Here is an 18,802-nt window from a genome sequence, read left to right as displayed (position 1 = left end):
ATGCGATCAAGTCCAGTGCAGCCACGCCATCATGTCCGTCGGCGGCGCCATCGACACCGGCACCATGTCCTCGTTTGGCCTTCTTTTTCGCTCGCTTGGCTTGAAGCAACTTCTTTTGTTTGACAGCGGCAATCTGCTCTTCCTTGGTGGTGTCAACCTCGGCAAGCAGCGAGAGGGTAAGGACCCGTCCACCGACATCAATCCTTTTTCGTCCAGTCCGTCTTTTTCCCTTGGAGGGTAAGAGTAGTAATTCACTCCGTATCGTAGCTTGGTGTTCGATCCACTCGACCTCGACGTGAGTCGACGGGGTACCTCCGTGCTTAAAAAGCTCGAAACGGCGCCTCATCTGCTCCAGGGACAGGGGGTAAATCCCCGATGTTCTGAATCCACTGACAACATTCGCAGGAAAAACGTGGCGGGTCCATGCGTGGGATGCGATGCGCAGAGCGGCGGTTTTTGAGATGGAGTGCAAGTCGCCAGTAACTATCATGAAATTGTTATGTTGAAGTATATATTTCAAAATATTGTTACCGTCGAGTATCATTTCATCGAAAATTGCTTTTGGAATTGCCGTTTTAAATGGACATCAAAGGGTTGAAACAAATGCGTCGCATTCGATGGCAAAGACAACAAGATACCTTGCAGTACATTACACAAAGCAACAATCTCAGCCGAAAAATGAGAAGTCAAGCCATCAAAAATCAGTAAAATTGGTCATTTAATTTCTTTGTCAACCGCACCACTAAAGAATCGCAACCAATTTAAAAACAAATCTTCATTCATAAATCCCTTAGGAGATGTAGAAATAGTAGCACCTGGCACATCGCAATAACCCATCATGATTTTTTCCAGTGTTTCTCCCGGAAATAAAAACAGTGGCGGCACGAGAGTTCCATCGGCACTTCCACATGCAACAACAGAGAGGTGAAAGTTTGTGGCCACCGTCTTGGCCCAAACGTTTGGAGACCCCTTCAGGGCAACCACCTTCTTCGACTTGCGGCGAGTTTCGAACGCGGTCTCATCCATGTTGAACATGCGGTCCAGCGTGAGGTTGTGCTCCGCCATGATCATGTCCAAAGACTCGTAGAGTCGCTGCACTCCGGACATATCCACGCTATTTCGAGCAATTGAATTCACTTGGGCCACCCAGTTCACCAGGTTGGGATGTCGGCCAATGAACCGCCGGAACCAACCACCGGTGAGCGAGCGCGTTGGGTCAAGGCGTCGGATGAGTTGGTTGGCTTTCACGATGATACCAGCTCGATCCATTGGAAAGCCGTTTTACTGCATTGCAGCAATCCATGCGACGAGATCGGATTCGCATGTTGTTGGTAGAGATGTCTTTGGACCGGGACGCTGAAGAGGCACCTCGGCGTCGTTCTTGCGATGACGGACCTTGTACATGAGTGTCTCGTATGGGATTCTGTAGAGAGCGGAAGCATCGGTCCCAAGCATGCCATCGATGACATCGACCACGGCAGCTTCCAGCTCTGCTGGAGTGTATCTCCGTCTTGGTTTGCTGGGTGGCATGTCAATTTAACACTGCGCGCCATTCCATCATGTTGCCATTATCATAATATGTAGGTTTTGCCGCGCAAACTCCGAACTCATTGATTGGCTGGATTGCGTACAGCATCAATTGGCACATACCCCATAGATTGGCATTTTACGTTATGTCAAATAATATTCTGACAGAAAACAATACTAACTACCGGTAGCGAACCGGTAGCGAGTATTAATACCGATCTGGAACGCATTGCAAGGTGGGTGAGGGATTTGCCGCCATAACTAACGTACATTTTATATCAGTGCTTTGCCCTGTGTAGTATTAGAAGTACTAACATAGGTACACACTCAGTAACACCACGTCAACGCATTCATCACCCAAGGTCGCTGTGGGGTTTCCTCAAACAAAACTGCAAACTTGTACAGGGTTATTATCCGAGAATGTGTGTCTAAAAGGTCTTGGGCGTGCGACGGGTTGCCGGATGGATCAGCAGCGTATCGCCGTCAAAGTCGGACCCTGAGAGTGCGAGCGCCGCCGCGACGAACTCGTCGGACGCGAACTTGACATGGGCAAACGTCTGGGCGAAGTCTGGCGAGTGGGAGATCCGGATCGAGTCGATGGCACCGCAGTGGTCGAACATGCCGCGCAGATCGTCTTCCAGGACGTCTTCGGGCAAGTTGGCCACGTACACCGTGTCGGGCACGGGCGCGACATCGAACCCTGGGTGCTTCTGCTCGCGTTTGTTCTCGGCAGCGTCCTTCACGATAAGCGTGCGGCCGTCCACGATCGCGCCATGCATCTGAAGCGCCACTTCGGCACAGGACGGGGACTCAAACTCGACAAACGCGTACCCTTTGGATCGCCCTGTGCTGGATTCGCAGACGACGTTGAGGTACTTGATGGGTCCACATGCGTGGAAGAGCGCCGCGATGTCCGCTGGCGTCTTGCTGTACAAGAGATTGCCTACATACACTCGGGAAGGATTGGGGCCCGAGATGGCCGACGACAATTGGGAGGATGGAGGCGGGGGCGGAATGCGCTCGGCGAATGTATCGGCTGGCGACGGCGTCGCGGTCTTGACCACGAGCGAACGACCGGCGGCGACGGTGCCCGTCAATCGGAGGGCTTCGTCGACACCTTCTGGGGAATCAAATTCGACGAACCCAAAGCCCTTGGACTGCTGTGTAACGACGTTCCTGACGATGTTTAGGTGCACGATGTCGCCACAATGCGAAAAGATCGACGCGAGGTCGCTTTCCGTGACTCGGTACGGGATATTCCCCACATACACCCGATGAAGTAGCTGGGCAGAATTGGAGTAGGACACGCAGCCAAGCGGGTGGCACAGTTGCGACCGAAGAAGCAGCGAGCGGGCGGTGCCGCGGACAATGGTTGTCGACAGAACTCGGCGCATGTTGCAAAAAGTGGTGGTTCGTTGGGGATGACTACGTGTCCGGATAATGGCGATCCCCTGAGCCAATCAGAACGTAGTCCAACTGTGTGGATAACAGGCTTTTTCAACGACAAATTTAGGATTGATCCTGCTTCAATCATTGTTACTTGATCACACTATGCCATACAAGGTTTAGTATAGAAACATTTGACCCAATGTGGAGCGACAGGGCAAAACACGTAGATTTGATTGGCTAGATATTGGACCTAACGTGCTATGATTGGCTATCATTCTCAAATCCTGCGTTGGTAAAGGGCAGATAAGACGCGTCTGATTGGTCGCTTTCGAGTGTGACGACGGCGTGTAGCTATCGTTTACGGGTTGCAATTGGACAAATCACATTTGTATTCTCGACATGAAAGGCATGCTGGCAGTCGCACTTGGACGCCCACAGATCCGCGCAGTCAGCTTCTCCGCGCAGCTCCCTCGACGGCGACCAGCTCTGAGGGATCTCGTGATCTTGTCACCCAGCTTGTCTGCGTCGCTTGGCCGGGAACCGAATGAAATTGCCAAGATCATCTCGGACGAATCGGCCACCGACCCAAAAACTCCGTTCCGCATTCAATTGCCCAACAGTTTGGACCGTCCGTGGGTAGCGGCGAAGGACGTCGGCTTGGCCGATCCACATGCCCATCAGCCAGCACCTGAGCCTCCAGCGAGCCATGAATGCTGCGGCTCCAGCTGTCCGAACTGTGTATGGATCAGTTATTGGGAAGAAAGTCAGGCGTGGGAAGCGGCGGTGGCCGCCGCTGCCGCTTTAAACGAACAAGTTGCGTAAAACTCTTTTGTTTATGTTCCTGTTGGTTGTCGATTCATTAGTTAAAGTGAAAGATGTGCATGTGCCCCTCCATCGCTGACATTGCAGGCGTTCAGTGCTCGGGTCTATCTCGAGGAAGTCATCATCTTGACTTTAGCAATGCAAAATGTCACTGCGGCGGGATGCAGCTTGTGTGTGAATTCAAACATCGTCTTCTTGTGCCCGCACACAAGCACACCAGTGCGTGGGCAGTGCCCGATGGCTTGACCATCATATGTGTGCCGCACTCGATTCGTGGTGACAATCCGAAGCGTCACTCGTCTCAACAAGGACAACAATGCAGGTTGCTGTGGACAATACTAAGTTAAGTCAAAACAGTGTATCGCCAACTTGAGCATGCGTATACTATACTAACAAGTCACAAACACTTCATGAATTGTACCTCGTGGAGGGCGCTGATGGGACGCGATGGCGCAGCATCCGGTCGCTCAAACGCGACGTGGAGTTCGCCCTTGGTCGACACGCCTGTGAGGGATCGAGGCCGCTTGCCAATCAAGTTGTTCACACCCGCTGTAAGTTTGTTGTTCAGTGCGACAGGAGGGGGTGTCGAGTTGTCCATGTCCGAGTCCACCAACGTCATTAATACCACAGGTTCGTGGAAGGGAACGGGGGTTTTGCCCAGTATGATGGCACTCTCCCCGGGTGGCGGCAGGCTAGCCACAGAAAGATCAAACAATGTCGTGACCACTCGACCCAAGTACACAAACGTACACGACAAATCGCGCAGGCGAAATAGGGCGCGACGATGTGTGATGCTTTAGCAGTGCTAGCACCTGTTCGTCGGAAGTTGATGGTTTCACCAATCCAGTCACCCCGAGCGGGAGAAACCCCACCGGTAGCTCCTCCCAACCGCCTCCTATCGAAGGAACGGTGCCAAATAGCTCGACGGTATCGCCATAAACAAGTGCGTCCTGTCCTGCGAGGACCACCGCCGCCGCGTCGTCTTCTCTCTGTTGCGGTAACCATATCGCCCCACTTGTGTCGCCAGTGTCTACGACGAAGTTGAACGTGCCCATGCTACCGACGCCGCTGCGCAACCTTTCGTCGACCTCTTGGATCGTTGGATGGTGATACGAATTTCTGCTGACAGTCTTTACGACCACAATGTCTTTCGGATGCACTTCCACCGTGGGACAAGAAGTCAAACCAACAGGGGATGCACCGACGGTATCTGCGGCGGCGTCACTTCTCATTCGAGTCCAGCTTTGGGGCTGAAACCGCAGGTAAGTAGGAAAGTCGGAACAGGCAGTTTGAGCAGTTACATCCGCGACCAAGAGCTCTGTCCCTTAGCACCAAGGACACGGCTCAATATAGGGTACTACATGTGTTTGGGCACCATTTGTCGTTACTGATGCCAATTGCTCAACTTCAGCGACGCCACGTCATAAAATGAGCATAGCAACAAATAGCGCCGAAAGCCGGGGTCACAAAGTTGTAACTGCCGTACTAACTTAATGTGAAACGTCTCAAGGTGCACAAGTTACCACCAAACTTGAACAATTAAGCTCTCGTTATAGTCGACACGATACAGTAATGTGGGCGTACTCGTTCTCGGGCCGGCGGAGCTTGTTCCGCGATCGGCACCGCGTGCTCTTTTCACTTTCCAGCAACGACGACGATCGTCGCAACTTGACGACAGCATTGGGACTCGGAGCGTACGGTGTCTTCATCACTGCCCCGGACGACGCGTCCCAGCTAGCGGCGGGTAGTTCAACCACCTCGTTCGACCAATTCCATGACATACAATCGTAGCCAAAACAGCGCTGCGAGATCTCATGTCCAAGGACTCGCATATAACTAGAGACGACATTTGCATCGTTTGCGAATGCAGCTCGACGTGGTCGTTGGCGACGTTAGGCGGCAAATGCAAAGACGTCGCGGCGAAACTCGACGTTGGCCGCATCGACGTGGTGCTGTACCCGAACGCCCTCTTGTCCCCCGCAGTCCACGGACAGGTACGACGCCCCCCGACGAAGCGCATATTACTGGCTGACACCCCAAGAGGTTCGAACTGTTGCGCTCGTGGAGGCGTGGACCGCCATGACCACGCTGCGCTCGGCTGGCCTTGTGGATCACATTGGCGTGAGTGACTTTGCCGTCCACGAGCTAGAAATCCTCTTGCGAAGGTTTCCAGAACACCCTGTGGAAGTCCAATGCATTCGCGACGTTTCGCCGTTCAGCCCATACGACCACATGGTGCGGTTCTGCCAGGGCAAACAAATCGACGTTGTGGCCTGCTTTTCCGTCCAACTTGATTCGCTAACCCACATCCAAAAAGCCACGTGGTCGAAGATTGCATCCGACATCGCGACGGCCCACCAACGCATGCATTTTCAGCATAACTTGCCTTCCGAAACGATACGTGTGGACAACTCGAATGCTTCGATCAACCAGGCCACGGAGACGTGCGACGTCCAACTTGATGCACGGCGGGTACGTATTGATCATGCAAACAACTGCATTTGGCTTCGCATCTATGGTGTGTGAGCATGACGCATGACTGACTGCATTTTTGTAGACCGCGAGCGAAGTGCTAGCGACGTGGCTCAACCAGCGAGGTATGATTGCCGTCCCGATGGTCGAAGGCGACGAACCCTACGACGAAGGTGCGTGCCGAGCGCTCTTCTCCCTTAGCCATCCGTTCGTCAAGGAGCCAGCAGCGGCAGCCCCCTCTAAGCCGTACCATTTCGTCTTGTGCAAGGACGACATGACATTACTGGGTCGCTTGGCAACCTCAATCATCCAATAAAGTACGATGGTTTTGTCCAATTAAAACCGCTTATTTAGGATAGCTGAAATGGATTGGCTCTTTTAGAAACAAATCTTTTGTCCAATCATATGCATTGTGTTGCGGCTGCGGCTACAAGAAATTCAAACGATTCACAGGATGGGGAAAGCTGCTGTGAAGAAATCACCGACGCCGACGAGCTCGGAAGCAGGGGACCCCTGGACTGGGCGCAGTGTGAGTTCTTTGTCGGAGAAGTGGACCAATGAGGTAGGTCGATCATGCATATGTCGATGGGGATCTTCATGATGGACAGTAGAAGGCGGTGGCTGCGTACGACGCCACCCTGGTTACGTATATCTACAGGACATTCTTGGACCACGTGTCGACCAAAGAGTCTTCGTCGCATCACCACCACGAGATTACGCTCTTGAGCTCCACGGGGTATTTGGAGAACTACTTGTGGCTTCACTTCAATGCCGAGAAGCACGCGACCGACAAGTGGTTGCTGTTGTCGATCGTCGCGCTCTCGAACGAGACAGACGGGCGACTGTGGACGTCAGTAGATGGTTCCAAGTATGCCTCTTTCATCGACTCGTTGTTCCGCCTCAAGCATGGCCATGCGTTTGCGTCCTGGAGTCTCCGTGAGCACGCGCGCTTCCTCCGATTCCTCACACATGGTATCCGTCACCTCGAGCACGCCCATGTGGCCAAGACGATGCTGCAGTACGCGTCCCTTCCCACGTGGAAGCACTTGTCCGACATCCAGCGGAATTTGGTGTTTGCCGACCACCCCAAGCTCAAGCGGCACTGGCAGAACCGCATCCCCAGCCCCCCTGCACCATCTTCTTCGAGTCCCGTGGTCAAGAAGCGCAAGGTCCTTCCTTCGTCTTCTCCTGTCGTGGACCTCGACGGCGACTTTTACGTCGGCCTGCTCAACGATCTCAAGGCCGTGTTGTTGCGCGCGGCGGCCGATCCGTCCGACGACGACGACGACCAGGACGACATTGTGCACTACGTCGCGCACGCGTTGGACCTGTGGGTGGACCTCATGAGTCAGTTGCCGACGCGGCGATTCCTACGGACGTTGGCAGTGCACTTGCACCTGCTCATGGCATGTCGGCACAGCGCCGTCGTGACCAACCATCCATTGCTGTCCAAGCAAGTCGCGTTGCTGCACTTTTACGTGCACTTTCCACTAGATGACCAGACCGGACATGCTTGGAGTGCCGTGGAGCACAAGGCGAACGTCGCGAGTCGCGCGCATGCCCTCCAACTGACGGCGTTCGCGACCCACGAGTCGCTGCGCGCGCTGTCGCTGCTGCCGCTGTCGTCGCTAAGTAACCGGTCGGTTCTGCAAACCCAATTGAATCTCGTGCCCGACGACATCTTGTTCCCGTTTGCGATCGCCGCGGGGCTGGTCCAGCCGTCGGACGAGAACATCGACTTGGTGGATGCATTCGTCGACCGGTTCGCGCTCCATGCGCCGCCGACGCTGTCGGCGCTGCCGCTGTTTCCCACGGAAGCGGACCTGTGGGCCCCCGACACGGCCTCCCTCGACGACGACCACGCCCATGGCGATCGAAATCAGCCGCTGATTCTGTCGACGCGCAAGCTCAACCTGCAGTTTCTCAGCCTTCAAGACTACCTCTACCGCAACTACGAGCTGTTCCGTCTCGAAGCGGCGCACGGCGTCCGGTTGGACCTCGAGCATGTGCTGCACGTTCTTCAGCCCGGATCGTCGTCGCATCACCAACCAAATTCTTCGTCATCTGGCCGCCCAGTGTTTCGGCGCCGACACCCCATGGCCGCCCCCGTCGATGCCGTCAAGATCGTCCGCGTGGACCCGCCGTCGATCGGCCACCTGCATCCGGCTCAAGTCCTTGCCCAAGTCAATGTGGATCTGGCCCCGGAGGCCGTAGAAGCGTGGGATGCCGCACTGCAGCTGCCCGGGCACCACGTCGTGTTCCTTGTCCACGTGGATGCGTCTGCGATCCCTTATGACGACGATCAAGCCAAGCTGTCGGTGCTCAACGCAGCCGAGCAGCACGGCGTCCAAAGCGTCCGCGGCGCGTCCGTGCTGCAAGTGCTCGACGGGCACGGCACCGCCATCGGCGACCTCGTCGAGCATCCGGACGGAACGCTGGTGCGGGCCAAGGGCAAAGGCACCCGCCGCGTCCTCCGCGTAGCCCTCGACGGCGCGCAGTACGCCAAGGATGTGGCGGAGGCCAACACGGACGTGTACACGCACTTGAACGTCGTGGTCCGCCGCGACGCCAAAGTCAACAACTTCAAGGCGGTGCTCGACACGATCCAAGACATTTTGAGGGAACAGTCGCCGAGTCGCGTGCTGCCTGCGTGGTTGGCCGACGTGTTCCTCGGGTACGGCGACCCCGCGTCGGCCCACCACCGCCATCCGTCCCTCCAAACCTCCACCTCTTATTCCGTCCCCTTGTTTGATACATTTGCCAACCAAGCACACGCCGCCGCGTCATTTCCCAATGCGAGAAACGTCGAATTCATTGCTAATGGCGAGGCCACGAGTCCCGCCAAGGAAGGCGGCAGTGGCGCAGCGTTGTCGTTTACGTTGATCCAAAAGCACGACCAAGGCGACCAGAACGTGGTGCTGCAAGTCGATTCAACGTCATCGCATACGACAGATGGACGTCCGTCGGCGGCGGTTCAGTTTACACCCACCCAAGTCGACGCGATTGTCAGCGGCATGCATCGCGGCCTCACGCTCGTGGTGGGCCCCCCCGGCACGGGCAAGACGGACGTGGCCGTGCAGTTGATTGCGAATCTGTACCAAGCGTACCCGACCGAGCGCATCGCGATTGTCACGCACGCCAACCACGCCTTGGACGACATTTTCGCCAAGTTGAAGGCCAAGCGCGTAGTGGACCCGGGCCATTTGCTTCGACTGGGGGGCGGCGGCGTCGTCGGTTCTTCGGACGATGAAACCGACTTTGAAAACGACTTTACCAAGGCGGGCCGCGTGGCGTTCCTGCTCGCGCGACGCCGTGTCCTCCTTGACCAAGTCGAGTACATCGCGCAGGCGGTGGGCGGCGCCGCCGCCGCGTCTGGCGCGTCGCACTCGTGTGCCCAAGCCGCCTACTTTTACACCCGGCACCTCGGTCCGGCATTGGCGTCGCCCCCGACAGCCGACTTTACCAGGTTTGTGACACAGTTCACCCACGCTTCAAACGGGGCGGACCAACGCGCGTACTTTGCTCGACTGTTTGACGAACTGGCCACGCTCAGTGCGCTGGAGGTGCTTCGCACGCCGAAACAGCGCGGCGACTTCCTCCTCGTCAAGCACGCGCGGGTCGTGGCCATGACGTGCACGCAGGCGGCGATGAATCGGTCGCGGTTCATCGACATGGGGTTCCAGTACCAGTCGGTTGTGATGGAGGAGGCGGGCCAAGTGAGCGAGATTGAGTCGCTGATTCCGATGCTGCTGCAGAAAACCACGTCGCAGCTGCACCGCGTGGTGCTCTTTGGTGACCACGAGCAGCTCCCCCCCGTGGTGCAGAACCGCCCACTAGCCGACTTTTCTAAATTGGATCAGAGCCTCTTCACGCGACTGGTGCGTCTCGGAGCTCCGACCGTCCAGCTCGACCGACAAGGCCGCACGCGGCCGTCCATTGCTGCGCTATTCAAGTGGAAATACAAGGTACTGTACTATTGGTTGTCCTTATACCCAACATGTGGGCTTTGGTGCGGATTCCTTGTACTGTGAAACTTGTATTGAATTTTGTATGTAAAACGGTGTCCTGTGGTGATTGGTATCACACTAATTGAAGTCAAACACATTAATTAGATGTGGATACTGGTTTCCTGCAATCTGATTGGCGTGCTAAATCAATCTGCCGAGGATTCAACGTGACAGAAACGGGGATTTTACTTTAGTTGATATGTGTATATTTCATATATATAATATGGTATATGAATTGAAATAATTTGTACCAAATCGATAATATTTTTTTCCCATTTTCATTGAATTCTATTTTGGGAATCATCTAATGTTTGTTGGTAGCATTTGACCGACTTGACGTCGGTGACGTCAGCGCCGCAGTTTACCACGGCCAACGCTGGGTTTCGCCATACGTTTCAGTTTATCGATGTACGTCCAATCAATATCGCCCCCTCGACTCAAAATCCAATGGCTACGACTGTGCATCCAATGGCCACGACACTGTGTATCCAATGGCCATTTCGCGTCGTCCCACTGGTTCTCACTTGTTCGATTGCATCTTTAGGTACCAGGGGGGTCGGAAACGTCTCCTCGACTGCACGCGTATGAAAACCATTTGGAAGGGCTGTACCTGGTCCAAGTGTACCAGTACATGCGGTTGATTGGGTATGCCGCCGATCGCATCGCCGTCTTGACGACGTACGCCGGTCAGAAGGCGCTGCTTTGGTCGCTGTTTCAGCCGGGGAAGGCGGCGTTCGGACTGCCCAACGCCATCGCGACCGTGGACGAGTTCCAGGGCCAGCAAAGCGACTTTGTCCTGCTCTCGCTCGTGCGCACGCGGCATGTGGGGCACCTGCGCGACGTCCGGCGCGCCATTGTCGCCGTGTCCCGCGCCCGCCTCGGGCTGTACGTGTTTGGGAAGAAGAGCGTGTTCACGTCGGCTGTCGAGTTGAAGAATGTTGTGACACCGTTGACCCATGCGACGACGTTGGCGCTCGTCCCAGCGGAACGCGCCGACAAAGGCCCGATTCGACGCCAAGAATGCGACAAGGTGCCGTCGGACCACGTGCATCTAGTGCCGGATGCCCACAACATGAGCGATATGGTGGCCAAGTTGAAGGCGCAGCAGCAGCGGCAGTAGAATGTGGACGAAAAGCGGTTTACTGGACGGGATTTTGAAAAGTCTACCGTCCTAGTGGAGTTTTATCGAGAATATATACTGTTTACTAACGTTACTATTATTAATAATTACAGTACTTATTATTAATAATAATCACTCTCGCTCTCAAAAAAGACCAAAATCCTTCAAAACACAATACACAGACTTATTAGGTTTTACAGGTTCAAGGGCATTTGAAGTGTGTTACCGGGGTGTAAAGAGGTACTACGTAGTAAAGTAGCATTGAGCGAGGCTACGGGCACTCCACTCGTCAGACTTAAAGGTCTGATTTATACGGTTAACCCTTTAGATAGGACTGATTTTGGATTATACACATACCGGTACTGCCACCCGTTGGTTTTATCGGGGTCTCAATAAGTCCAAACATAAGTTCACAGTCAGTACCGAAAATCCCTATCATAGTCAAGATATCACCCGACCTATGCTATCCGGAAGAGTTATACTTCGAAGTATAATCTAAAATAATATACAAAAGTACTGTTCAACATAGTCAAATACAGTACAGCATGCAATCTTTATAATAATTCCCATTCAATTTACACTGATGACCAACGAAGGCACACCTTGACGGATGAGAGCGCCGCGCATCGTTCGTACGGCGAGGCGCTGCTCAACTGCTTCCGCGGCGGCGCGTTTTCCGCCCTCCTCGACATCACGTTGATCGTGGCGGGCGTGAGCATTCAACACGTGCTGCTGCATGCCGCTTTCACGCCGACGAGATTTGTGGTGCCGACGTCGGCGCCGATCTGTCGTCCGCTTCGCCAGTGCAGCATATCGGCGGGATGGAACGGCACGGACTTGTTGCCAACGATGCTGGTGTTGCCGTCGGCAAAGCAAGGCCGCTCGAGAGTGTTCACAAGCAGGTCCAGGTCGATGGGGTCGGTTTCGTCGGGTAGCGTCGTCGTCGGGGGGGACATGTGTGGGGCAATGATGCCATCTCCAAAGATGGTGGCAATCATGCACCCTACCCCCTCAACCTGGACCTGGTTGTGAACACTCTCGAGCGGCCTCGCTTTGCCGACGGCAACACCAGCATCATTGGCAACAAGTCCGTGCCGTTCCATCCCGCCGATATGCTGCACTGGCGAAGCGGACGACAGGCATTCCTGCTGACCACGGTGCCCGAAGAAAAAAGCGCGTCACGGTAGCCCCCGCCAAGACTCCGCAGCCGTGAGGCCAGATCCTCGTCAACGACCGATGAGGGGTTCTGGGCCGGCGTCTTGAACCCGTCGTGTTGGTGCCCCTATGCTATAAACGTTAACGAGTTCGGTCTATAATGGAACGCGAGTGTCGTGGAAGCTGTTTGTTGATGTAAATGCACTCATTATTATCCCCTGTTCGTCCCGTGCATATAAGTCTGACGGGTGGGGAAAATGAAACTTAACGTTGTCGCTGGAATCTCATTTATCCGAACATTATCCGTATATTGCCTGGTCAAAAGTCCCAACCGGTGGAGATGCTCTCAATGGACATGCACAGTGACAGCGAATATTGCGATATCACGCAAAGTATACTACTAGCACGCTAGGTCGGCATGTCAATTTCAGAAGTATTAATAACAGTTAAGGGCTCCTCTGGATACAATGTCATAAAATTATGCCATAAATGGGTTTTGAGATTTTGACCAAAACACCAAAAAACAATGTTTGAGAAACCGTCTGGATCCACATGATGAAACTGTCATCTCGCTGAAAATTTGATTGCGCGCGAAAGTTACACGCATCTCAGATGAAGCTACAACTATGTGTGCTCCGACAGCGCCTTCGACGACGCCGAAGGCGCTGTCTTGACTGGGGCCATGTGGGTGTCTGAAATCCTCGAAGGCAACAAGATGCCTCCATCGAAATCTTTCGGCATTCCGTGGACTCGACTTCGACCTCGAGGAACGAGATGCCTCCATCGCAACCTTTTGACGATTTGCGCGGCACATAACGAGTCTTGATTTGAGCTGTTGCATCGTGAACGGTGGGCCTTGAGGTTGGCTATGGTTGATCCACGCCTCCTTCTTGTATCCACTGCGCGCACATTTCCAAACCACGACCGCTTGGTACACAAGCTCCTTAAGAGATGTCGAGGTCGTCCGTCTAAAGTCCCATGATTCACTCCTGAGGTTGACAGCGATCTTTCGAAATGCGAGGGTTACTGGTTTGATAGACTGTCTTTACATGAGAAATGGACCTTTTCGGTCTATTTATGCCATAATTTCGTCCTTTTTGGCCTTCAATTTTGGAATAAAAGCATTGTATTTTGTGGTATCCAGACGACAAAAATGGAAGACTTTGTCATTTCTACATTTTAAGGAGAAATTCGCTATTTTATGACATAAAATGTGGCATCCAGAGGAGCCCTAAGGACATTTCCATGGTGATGTGACAAATCGAATAGCCAATCAAATCGCTTTAGTTACAATTCCACCAATCACAACAGGGTATTGTCCAAACCGATAAAGTTATATCGTGTGCCGACAGTCCCATGTCGAGCTCGTTGTCCAAGTGGAGCCATTGAGCGACTCCATTGTCCTCGATGTTCGGGAACGCGATGAACCTGACATGTGATGAGAGTAACGTTCGTCGTGCATTCCCATGGGGCGGGGTGTCGTCCAGTCCAGTGAGGAAGACTGCAAAGTACATGTGTAGGGGGCGGCCGATATCTGCACGACGGTCCTCGACGAAGATCGGTCGCTCGATCAAACTGGGACTTCATACTATTTAATGCCTATTCTATTGCTTCCTCAACCTTCTCACCACCATATATCAAGCCAAAGGGTACGAGAGGGGGGTCGCTATATCTATTTATGCTTGCTTCGAAGTATAAATGTGAAAGTGCAAACGTTATGGTGGTACCAAGAAAGACTCTGGTGGAGCAAATGTCTATATGCGGGCGGGAGACGCAGTATATGCAGTGTATAGTTATGTTATTCGACGACGTCTGCTGCTTGTGCGGCCGCTGCCTTGACGCGATTATTGTAGTAATGCATCCAATGTAACCCTTGTTGCTGGTGCACCAAATCGCGAAAGTTATCGTGGGCGATCATCTAATGGAGAGCATCATTACAGTAGATCGATACATCCTTGGTTGACAGTTCTCGAGCACCAGTGCCGTCATATCTGTACCTGGCGAAACTTCTCGTCGTCCAATAGGTCGAGGAACGTCAACGCATGGGGGTAGCTGATCACATGTCAGGGGCTTTCACACGAGACATCCGCAAGGAAGCGACGCAACAAGTGGACTTACTTGACATAACGAGCGTACTCGGGCTTCTTCCAGTACTTGAGGTATTGCAGGTAGTTGAGGAAGGCCGGGTTTTCAAAGTACTGGTTGATCGCCAAATCTACGTAGCGCGCATGTGAACGTCGTAAGGGCCGTCCATGATGCATGAAGCACCGTACGGTTCAGATACGACGGACTCGCCAAGCATTGGATGAACTCGAGCTCGATCTGGAAGCGGATGTCGTCGGTCGGGACCTCCATGTTGTCGAAGAAACAGTCAAGTGCGATTCGTTCAAGTGCGTTCTAAAACCAACACTCTTCTCCTGTAGAGGGCCTACAATTATCCGGATATACTCGAACTATCCGTATGAAAACTTCGTTTTTCCGTAAAAGGATTTCATCTATTGCCAGATTCGACAAACGCTTTTGCAACCGTTCAGTTGACTGCACAAGGGGGAGAGCGAGGTACGATGGACAAGCTCATGATCGACAAGTTCAAGAACGCCTTCGATGATGCGTAAGTCTATCCTCTACGGTCGCATGTCTAGGCGAGTCATGCATGGGTTCGTATCCCACATTATATCGCGGACAATAGGAAGGGGCTGGTCAAGTCCAAGATGGGCACGGACACGGAAAAGAAGCTGGAAGAGGCGCTGTCAAACAAAAACTGGGGCGCGTCCAGCACGTTACTGAATGAAATTGCCCAGTTGACCTACGAATAGTACGATCCTTCCACACATCGTTGGCGGTGGTACTATCATTCCCGCTAGCGAATCCTACAACCTCGTGATGAAGAAGGTGTGGGAAGCCATGGACGCGGAAGGTCGTCAATGGCGCACCGTGTTCAAGGCATTGGCTCTCTTGGACCACTTGATCAAGAACGGCACGGAACGCGTTGTCGAGAACGCGCGCGATCACATGTTCAAGCTCCGCACGTTGTCCGACTTCAACTACTACGACGGGTCTGCCGACAAAGGCGCGGGTGGTACGTCTATCTCTCCCCATATAACTTTCATAACGTGTTATTGCAGTGCGGGAAAAGGTCAAGCAAATCCTCGACATGCTGAACGACAACGACCGCATCCGCGACGAACGTGACAAGGCTAAGCGGTTGCGCGATAAGTACATTGGCGTGGGCTCCACGGGAAACACGGGCGGGTTCTCCAGTGGGGGCGGCTATGGTGGCCAAAGTGGCGGCGGCGGTTACGGCAACTCGGGTTCGGGCGGGTACGGCGGCTCGGGGGGTGGTTACGGCAACGACTCGGGCGGATACGGAGGTCAAAGCGCGGGCGGATACGGTGGTCAAAGCGCGGGCGGGTATGGCAACGACGGAGGCTACGGCGGCAGTAACAGCGACCGGACCAACAGTCGAGACCAGGACAATGGCTATGGCGGCAGTCGGACGGGCAGTCGTGACAAATATGCATCCAAGCAAGCCGACGACGCGGAATCCGAAGAAGAGGTGGGCGACTCGTTCGTATATTACGCAGAAACGGTAATGTGACAGGCGACTTTGCTGTTAGGTCAAACCCAAGCCCCGCCGCACGTCCAAAACGAAGCGAGCCACGAAAAAGGATGATTCGGTACGGTTCAATATTCATTTTGGGAGGTATTTTATTTGTTGGTGCTTCAATGTGGTGCAGGTTGTCGCCGACGACGACGAGCCAGTGCGCGCGCCGTCCAACGCGCCGTCGCTCTTGGACCAGGACTTCTTTGGCGGATCTCCTGCCGCCCCCGTCGCCCAAGCCGCCGCTCCATGTATGTTGTTTTTCATTCTGGTGAACCTTTTGTTAAACAAAGCGTTGGGCAGTGCACACGTTCGACCCGTTTGCAGTCGCGCCTGTGGCCCAGCAGCAGTCTGGAGGGTATGGGAACTTTGGCCAACCGCCCAGTCAAGCCCCTCCAGCTGCGTTCAATGCGTTTGCACCGCCGCCAGCCCTGGGAGGTTTGAACCAATTTCAAGGCGGGTTTCCTGGCGGGTTTCCCCCACAACAACAGCAGCTGCAGCCACCTCTAGCCCAAGGATATGGCGGTCAATACGGAAGCCAAACTGGCCAGTCGGCTCCGTTCGTCGGAGCTCCTCCCCCGGCGCCCGTACAGTCGCTTGGCAATCCGGCGCAGTACACCTCCCAGCCTAAAACCAACAGCTCTGCACCGCCCTCTGCGGCCAAGTCGAACGACGCGTGGGGCGCGGGCTCCAACTTGTTTGACTTGTCCAACTTGGGCCAGTCGTTGCCGTCGGCCACCGGAGGACAGAAGCCCAGCGGACCGGGCTTGGCGCCTCAAAACAGCTTCCACGGACTGGACACGCTCGCGGGCCTCCCCAACAAGCCCCGTCCGTTAGGAGGAGCGCCAGCTCCTTTGTACGGAGCCCCTACGCAGCAACCTTCGTATGGCCAACCTCAATATGGACAGCCGCCCCAGCAGCAGCAATATGGACAGCCTCCGCAAGGATATGGCCAACCGCAATATGGACAGCCGCCCCAACAACAGCAATATGGCCAACAGCAATATGGACAACAGCAATATGGCCAGCCTCAACCACAGTACGGACAACCTCAACAGCAGCAGCAGCAGCCATTTGGTGCAGGATTCCGTCAATTCTAGTCGATGGAATATTTAGGCTGGAGAAATAATACTATAACAAGCTAGCAAGGGTGGACTATTGTGATGAAGTAGGCAATGTGTGCATCGGTCACGACGTCGGACAAGGGGGTTTCATAGATTGTACATGGGATAATAGACACAACGATGATGACGGACGAGACGAGTATCAACTACAGGCGGCGTAGTTGCCGCAGCCGTGATCTAATGCGTGGAAGCCATACGTATCTCGATGGAACTCTGACAGTTTCTGAGCATGCGCGTCCAGGTTGTGTTGAGGGGATTCGTGGTTGGTCGGGTCCATGGCGACGTCGTCACTACTGTCGTCGATCTGTTGAACAACGTCGACGGACATGTAGTTGCTCTTGCGTTTCCTCAGCCCTTCCTTGTACTGGTGGTCCGTCGGACATGATGATCGTGGTGGCGCTGGCCTGGTCGACATACTCCTGACGTCCACACCGTCGACGTACATGATGTGGCAGTTGGTGCTGTCGAGAGTTTGTAGTTTCTGTCGAGTTTTCATGTGGTGTCGCAGCAGGTCCTTTGGTTGAGGTGATGTGGGCGGCGTGGTAGGCTGGACGAATGTAAGGCTCGCAATATGCACCGACGGAGACGACGACGATGCAGGTGTCGTTCGCTCTGGTGCTTGGACGCCGCCGCGGGAATGGTCAAATCCGATGTTGTTGAGTTGTTTTCGCAGCAGCGTGAGTGAGTATTCCTCCGATGGCGGCACCATCACGAGGACGTCGTCGTCCCGAGAACACTTGACGTTGAGGCTAGCAGCACGGCTGAAGACGGCGCTCGCGTTGGCGTCGCTGATAGGTGACGTGACAGCGGCGATGACGGCAGTGGCGGGGCTGTGTCTGAACATGCCGTCGCAATTGTCTGTGGTTGTCCCAGCCCCAGATCCCTGTGAAAGGTCGTTTGTCGAAAGATAACGCAAAGCCAGGTAGGTATAAATACAACTCGTTCGATAAAATATCAAAAACGTTTTAAAATCCATGCCTGAAAAGTAATATATAGATCTGCAACTATAAAGCTAGTATTTGTATACTAGAGGAATAAAAAGAAAATGCAACCTCGTCCTCGCAGTATTTTATTAGTCCACGTTGAAGGTGCACCAGTATGCGCTTCAAGTTGTATCGCTTGAAAACCCCAATGAAAAATATGGCGGCACCGTTCGATCTGTGTACAAGGTAAAGTTATAGATGACAGCAGCACCATGAAGAGCTTGGAGGTGATAGTGATGTGACGCGTGTCGTCGACGCACACGTTGCCTTTGAATCCATAAAGGTTGAAACCCCTAGGATTATGTGGTTGCTGGCGTTTCAAATGACGAAACGTGCGAACCTTCTAGAGGGATCTACTGGTTACAAACTGATGGCAAACCAGGTTCAGTGAATAGTTCGTGGGGTCCATATTAGTCGAAGGTTTGTGTTAGCTTACGGGTATGTACTCACAGTCAGGCAAGGGGTGACCTTCGGAATTCACTCCTGGTCGATGGCTTCGCTTGCCCCCTCCGTGTTTACAGTACTTATCGCGAGTGATTGATTGATAAGTCCCGAAATGAACCAGGCAGAAACACAAGTCACGATGCATGTCACTTGCCTCA

General features: G+C 53.8%; 10 protein-coding genes across 14 annotated transcripts; 7 read left to right on the top strand and 3 right to left on the bottom strand.

Moving 5' to 3' along the window:
• Positions 1-31: 31 nt before the first annotated feature.
• Positions 32-460, top strand: H257_05742 (hypothetical protein; the record flags this gene model as incomplete). The annotated part of the gene is made up of 2 exons (XM_009830711.1): positions 32-237; positions 268-460. 2 exons carry the CDS (start codon positions 32-34, stop codon positions 458-460), a joined length of 399 nt encoding a protein of 132 aa, XP_009829013.1.
• Positions 461-1,815: 1,355 nt separating this feature from the next.
• H257_05741 (hypothetical protein) lies at positions 1,816-2,932 on the bottom strand. The gene has a single exon (XM_009830710.1). It carries the CDS (start codon positions 2,919-2,921, stop codon positions 1,956-1,958), a length of 966 nt encoding a protein of 321 aa, XP_009829012.1. The 5' UTR covers positions 2,922-2,932; the 3' UTR covers positions 1,816-1,955.
• Positions 2,933-3,309: 377 nt separating this feature from the next.
• Positions 3,310-3,758, top strand: H257_05740 (hypothetical protein). Its single transcript, XM_009830709.1, has one exon. It carries the CDS (start codon positions 3,316-3,318, stop codon positions 3,736-3,738), a length of 423 nt encoding a protein of 140 aa, XP_009829011.1. The 5' UTR covers positions 3,310-3,315; the 3' UTR covers positions 3,739-3,758.
• Positions 3,310-5,009, bottom strand: H257_05739 (hypothetical protein). 3 transcript variants are annotated; one of them, XM_009830706.1, is made up of 3 exons: positions 4,489-5,009; positions 4,160-4,430; positions 3,310-4,076 (listed from the first exon to the last, which is right to left on the bottom strand). In XM_009830706.1, exons 1-3 carry the CDS (start codon positions 4,968-4,970, stop codon positions 3,843-3,845), a joined length of 987 nt encoding a protein of 328 aa, XP_009829008.1. In that variant the 5' UTR covers positions 4,971-5,009; the 3' UTR covers positions 3,310-3,842. The 3 variants fall into 3 exon arrangements, with proteins under 3 accessions (XP_009829008.1, XP_009829009.1, XP_009829010.1); XM_009830707.1 differs by having other exon boundaries at positions 3,310-4,064; XM_009830708.1 differs by having other exon boundaries at positions 3,310-4,430.
• Positions 5,010-5,276: 267 nt separating this feature from the next.
• H257_05738 (hypothetical protein) lies at positions 5,277-6,597 on the top strand. Its single transcript, XM_009830705.1, has 4 exons — positions 5,277-5,482; positions 5,530-5,732; positions 5,782-6,210; positions 6,296-6,597. The coding sequence occupies exons 1-4, from the start codon at positions 5,311-5,313 to the stop codon at positions 6,524-6,526; spliced, it is 1,035 nt and encodes a 344-aa protein (XP_009829007.1). The 5' UTR covers positions 5,277-5,310; the 3' UTR covers positions 6,527-6,597.
• A 67-nt stretch (positions 6,598-6,664) lies between these two features.
• H257_05737 (hypothetical protein) lies at positions 6,665-11,337 on the top strand (the record flags this gene model as incomplete). Its single annotated transcript, XM_009830704.1, has 4 exons — positions 6,665-6,772; positions 6,822-10,175; positions 10,539-10,625; positions 10,762-11,337. The coding sequence occupies 4 exons, from the start codon at positions 6,665-6,667 to the stop codon at positions 11,335-11,337; spliced, it is 4,125 nt and encodes a 1,374-aa protein (XP_009829006.1).
• Position 11,338: 1 nt separating this feature from the next.
• On the top strand, positions 11,339-13,318 carry H257_05736 (hypothetical protein; the record flags this gene model as incomplete). Its single annotated transcript, XM_009830703.1, has 4 exons — positions 11,339-11,385; positions 11,934-12,225; positions 12,273-12,520; positions 13,135-13,318. 4 exons carry the CDS (start codon positions 11,339-11,341, stop codon positions 13,316-13,318), a joined length of 771 nt encoding a protein of 256 aa, XP_009829005.1.
• Positions 13,319-14,210: 892 nt separating this feature from the next.
• On the bottom strand, positions 14,211-14,887 carry H257_05735 (hypothetical protein). The gene is made up of 4 exons (XM_009830702.1): positions 14,766-14,887; positions 14,611-14,707; positions 14,490-14,544; positions 14,211-14,410 (listed from the first exon to the last, which is right to left on the bottom strand). Exons 1-4 carry the CDS (start codon positions 14,845-14,847, stop codon positions 14,291-14,293), a joined length of 354 nt encoding a protein of 117 aa, XP_009829004.1. The 5' UTR covers positions 14,848-14,887; the 3' UTR covers positions 14,211-14,290.
• Positions 14,888-14,992: 105 nt separating this feature from the next.
• Positions 14,993-17,313, top strand: H257_05734 (hypothetical protein). Of its 3 annotated transcripts, XM_009830700.1 has the most exons (7): positions 14,993-15,103; positions 15,182-15,307; positions 15,357-15,571; positions 15,618-16,048; positions 16,110-16,169; positions 16,230-16,344; positions 16,397-17,313. In XM_009830700.1, the coding sequence occupies exons 1-7, from the start codon at positions 15,057-15,059 to the stop codon at positions 17,191-17,193; spliced, it is 1,791 nt and encodes a 596-aa protein (XP_009829002.1). In that variant the 5' UTR covers positions 14,993-15,056; the 3' UTR covers positions 17,194-17,313. The 3 variants fall into 3 exon arrangements, with proteins under 3 accessions (XP_009829002.1, XP_009829003.1, XP_009829001.1); XM_009830701.1 differs by having other exon boundaries at positions 16,230-17,313; XM_009830699.1 differs by having other exon boundaries at positions 16,110-16,344.
• On the top strand, positions 17,290-18,115 carry H257_05733 (hypothetical protein). The gene has a single exon (XM_009830698.1). The coding sequence runs from the start codon at positions 17,338-17,340 to the stop codon at positions 17,638-17,640; it is 303 nt and encodes a 100-aa protein (XP_009829000.1). The 5' UTR covers positions 17,290-17,337; the 3' UTR covers positions 17,641-18,115.
• Positions 18,116-18,802: the final 687 nt, after the last annotated feature.

Source organism: Aphanomyces astaci (genome assembly GCF_000520075.1).
Source record: "Aphanomyces astaci strain APO3 unplaced genomic scaffold supercont1.11, whole genome shotgun sequence".
NCBI classification, from domain to species: Eukaryota; Oomycota; class Saprolegniomycetes; order Saprolegniales; family Verrucalvaceae; genus Aphanomyces; species Aphanomyces astaci.
Note: the sequence above shows the minus strand (reverse complement) of the source record. Positions and strands in the feature narration are given on the sequence as shown.